General features: G+C 25.1%; 1 protein-coding gene across 2 annotated transcripts; it reads left to right on the top strand.

The window, feature by feature from the left end:
• Positions 1 to 2,597: 2,597 nt before the first annotated feature.
• LOC127254693 (uncharacterized) lies at positions 2,598 to 3,356 on the top strand. 2 transcript variants are annotated; one of them, XM_051279937.1, is made up of 2 exons: positions 2,598 to 2,943; positions 3,023 to 3,356. In XM_051279937.1, exons 1-2 carry the CDS (start codon positions 2,781 to 2,783, stop codon positions 3,262 to 3,264), a joined length of 405 nt encoding a protein of 134 aa, XP_051135894.1. In that variant the 5' UTR covers positions 2,598 to 2,780; the 3' UTR covers positions 3,265 to 3,356. The 2 variants fall into 2 exon arrangements, with proteins under 2 accessions (XP_051135894.1, XP_051135895.1); XM_051279938.1 differs by having other exon boundaries at positions 2,598 to 2,947; positions 3,045 to 3,356.
• The last annotated feature ends 647 nt before the right edge of the window (positions 3,357 to 4,003 follow it).

Below are 4,003 nucleotides of genomic sequence, written 5' to 3'. Positions count from 1 at the left end.
TCATTTCTTTTTTTAGTAACTGTACTTTCTACATAAAATTACAAATACCCTTACAACTTACAATATATTACACAAATGTCATTACCTTTATACCACACATACTAATAAGGTTATTTTAATCATTTCTACTTAATTCCTACTATATCTCAATATAATACTAATATTTCTAAAATTACGTGCAAAAAGCAAATTGATACTTAATTTCGGGACGGAGGGAATATGTAATTTTATTTTTTTTAAATGATATATAATAATATTTTTTGAAAAGTGATATATAATTTTATTTTTTGAAAAAGTAATATAATATTATTTTTTTAAAAGTGATGTATAATTTTATTTTTAAAAATAATTTTATTTTTAAAAATTATTTTATTTGTAATAATTATTAATTATAAATGTTAATTTTCATATATGTAAATTTAAAAAATATATATAAATTATATATGTATGGATTATAATATATAAAATAAATTAAAGTTGAAGTGTAATTTATAAATATGAAAAATTATATAAAGAATAATATATATAGAAAATATACTTTTTATGGTGAAAATTGAAATTTATAATTGAAGTAAAGTCACTATAGATCAATTGCATTTTTACTATAACTACTGACAAATGGAGTGAAGTGAAGGGTTGAAGATGACCTAATAAATTTAAAAATTACTCCATATTTTATATACTTATATTAAGATATACTATAAGTAATCTAATTTAAAATAAAAAATTCAAGACTACCCAATTAGAATATATAATATTGGTTTGTTTTTTTCCTTTTTAAAAAAATAGGTATTAAATAATTAATTTTTAATTATTCTCAAAACTTTCCAAATTCTAAAAACATTTTAAAATTTTATTGAAACAAAGCCTTATTTTCTTTTATAAACAGTTAAAATCAAAATACCGATTAAATAAAAATTCAAACACAAGCTAAACAAATAATAGTAATATTTAAAATGTGCGATTGTGCTTTTCTTATCAAAATACTCCCTCCTCCGTCCACAAAATAAATATACATTTATTTTTGGCGCGAAAATTAAGAAATAATAGTATTTTAATTATAGTGGGTAGGTAAAAGTAGTTATATACTAGGTAGTTAATTAAATTAATTTTTATTTATTAATTATATTTTGATTTAATAATTTTCATATAAAATAAAAAACTATCAACTGTTTATTGTCAAAATTGTGGTAGGAACAAAAGAGTAATTTTTTATGAAGAGTGTATTTGGAAAATATTTTTTAAAAAAATATTTAATTATTTGAAAAACAACTTTTTCAATAGTATTTATTTTAATTTAAATTCTTTGGACTATAGCACACCAAAAATAATAAGGGCAATTTTCACATATCTCCCTAATTCTATATTCGTATTCTTATTTACTTCATATGCATTAATTTTATCTTCTTTACTTTTTATTTTTACAAATTTATTCTTTTTCACTCCTTATTCATGTAAAAACCCTATAGTACCTTCATTTAATTTTATCTTTTTTATCATTTTTCTTCTTTTTTTCAACTACACTGTAATTTTTATAATTTATTTATACTTTTTATTAATTTAAATATAAAATAAAAGATTACAACAACAAAAATAATAATTGACAAGAACTAATAATACTAATAATAATAAAAAATATATATACTACCTCCGTCCCACATACGTGTCTGCTACATTTTAGATACGGTATTTTAGGAATGATGTAATTAATAGATAATTAAGAAGATATTAGTGAAAATAATTATCATATAATATAAATAATTATAAATTAAGATTAAGATAACTAATTAATTTAATTAAAATTAAAAAAATATATTAAAAAGTTTAAAATGAGATTAAAATGTATAATCATTTTCTAAAAAAGAAAAAATGACATGGTATGTGGGACGGATAGAAACGGCAACATGAATATGGTACATGGGACAGAGAGAATATAATACAAAAATACTCATAACTCTTACATTATAATTATATAAAATATTTATAAAAAATATATTGATTTCAATTAAATATAAGTATGAGTAATATAATAAATAAGGTGAAAAATGAATTTTTATTTGAAAAAAATATTTTTCTATTATAAAAACTAATGTATTGTTACAAATCCTGCATAAATTATTGAAGCATAAGTAAATAGATTTTTATATATAAAAATTTATTAATATAAAATAAATAGATTTGTTTCATAGATAAATAAATAATATAATTAAATATTATTTACCTATGAGTTTTAGATTATATTTGGTGAATAAAAATATAAATAAAAAGATATTTAGAGGGTAAAATGAGTAAAAATATGTAATAATTACAAATAGAGAGTGATGTAAAATAAATAAAGAGCTAAATAAAAAAATTATATGAATAAAAATTAAAAAAATGATTTAGAAATTGGGGATGGAGGAGAATTAACCGATAATAAGAGCTTTTTGTATTCAAAATAATTTATTAAATTACTTATTTTAGAATCTGGAAAAACAAGCAAAGCCCACCCTTGTCCTTTTCCTTATTCCAAAACGGCACATAGTTTTGAATTCACACTTACTTGAAACAACAAACAAGAACAACATTTTCAAAATCATATAAATTTCCCACATCATCTTCCTCTTTCTTCCCTCCAAACAATCACTGCTACTGCTAATCCCTCACCAGAATCGTCCAGATTCTTGCCCCCCATTTCCACTCGCATGAATCTATCCAGATTTATGTGTTCACACCTACATCCCCTACTGCATATTTTCCCATGTAAAAGCCCCTAAACCAAATCTCTAGTGTTCATCACAATGCCTTCTCTGTTAACCTCTCAAGCAGTTTTATTAGCCACAGCCATGGCGGTTTCCGCCGGCACATTACTCCTCTTCGAACTATTCCGTCAGAAATATCCTAAAATTCCGCAGAATTATCCTCCGGATAAGAAACAAGCACTCAGATCCTGTTTATCCTCAGGTAGGTAACAACGTGTCCTATTCCTATAACGAACGATGCAATATAATTTCCTAATTCGTTGAATTTCTTATTCGATTAGTTCGGGGCCGTAATTCAGGTAGCGAGAAGAAGAATAAGAAGAAGAGAGTGCGATTCGCGGATGATGCAAAGGAATCGAAGGAGAATGTCATAAGAGAACACAGAAATCGTACCGTAATTCGGAAACGGAGCTTCTCCTGTGGCGATGAAATTCCAGGGCTCCCGAACATGCCCCCAAATCGTGCCGCGCTCTACGCCGGGATTCTCAGGGATCGCGTGCGGAGGATTGAACGCTCTTACTGATCGATTGATTGACTGGTTGCGTATGTTCGTCGGATTGTTGATTCTGCTGCAGATTTCTGGTTTTGAATTGTGAAGAAGACGAATTATCGGAAGGGATGAACTCGTTGGATTCCATTCCCTGCCTTGAACTCTAGTACAAAAATATTTGGGGTTAAATTCGAATTTGTAAGTTTTAGAGGTAGATAATTTGAGAGTTGGAGAAGATGCTTCTTCTCGTTGTGTGTCTGTATTGCGATATTTCCGAAAAGTCCTTTATTTCTGTCGAATTTATATTTACCCTTATGTGTTGCAATCAAATTCTCGATTCACAATTATTTGTTATTTGAGTCCTTTGAAGAGGAGGATGCGTTGCTGATGTAAATTAGTATTCCCTCCGTCGCGGAAGATGTAAGTCTTTTCTCACTTATTAACTTATTAATAATAAGTTAAGATAATATTTTATTATTTTTTATATGTGTAGTGTTATTGTTATTTTAAATATTTTTACTATTATATCTCAATAAAATATATGCAATATGATATCATTTTGTTAGAAATTTAATTAAATTGATTTATATTTGTTAAGTATATTTAAAATTGATAAATTTGACAAAAATATAAATGAACGTATCAAAAAAGAAATAAAGTCATCTATGGCGGCAGGACGAGGAGAGTATATATTAGAAGAGAATTATATTTCCATTTTTATTTATTTATTAACAAAAACGTCATGTTCAAAAATTATTTTAGTATAAAATAC

Source organism: Andrographis paniculata, unplaced genomic scaffold (genome assembly GCF_009805555.1).
Source record: "Andrographis paniculata isolate CXL003 unplaced genomic scaffold, ASM980555v1 Contig52END, whole genome shotgun sequence".
NCBI lineage: Eukaryota > Viridiplantae > Streptophyta > Magnoliopsida > Lamiales > Acanthaceae > Andrographis > Andrographis paniculata.
This window is presented reverse-complemented; position numbering and strand designations above follow the sequence as displayed.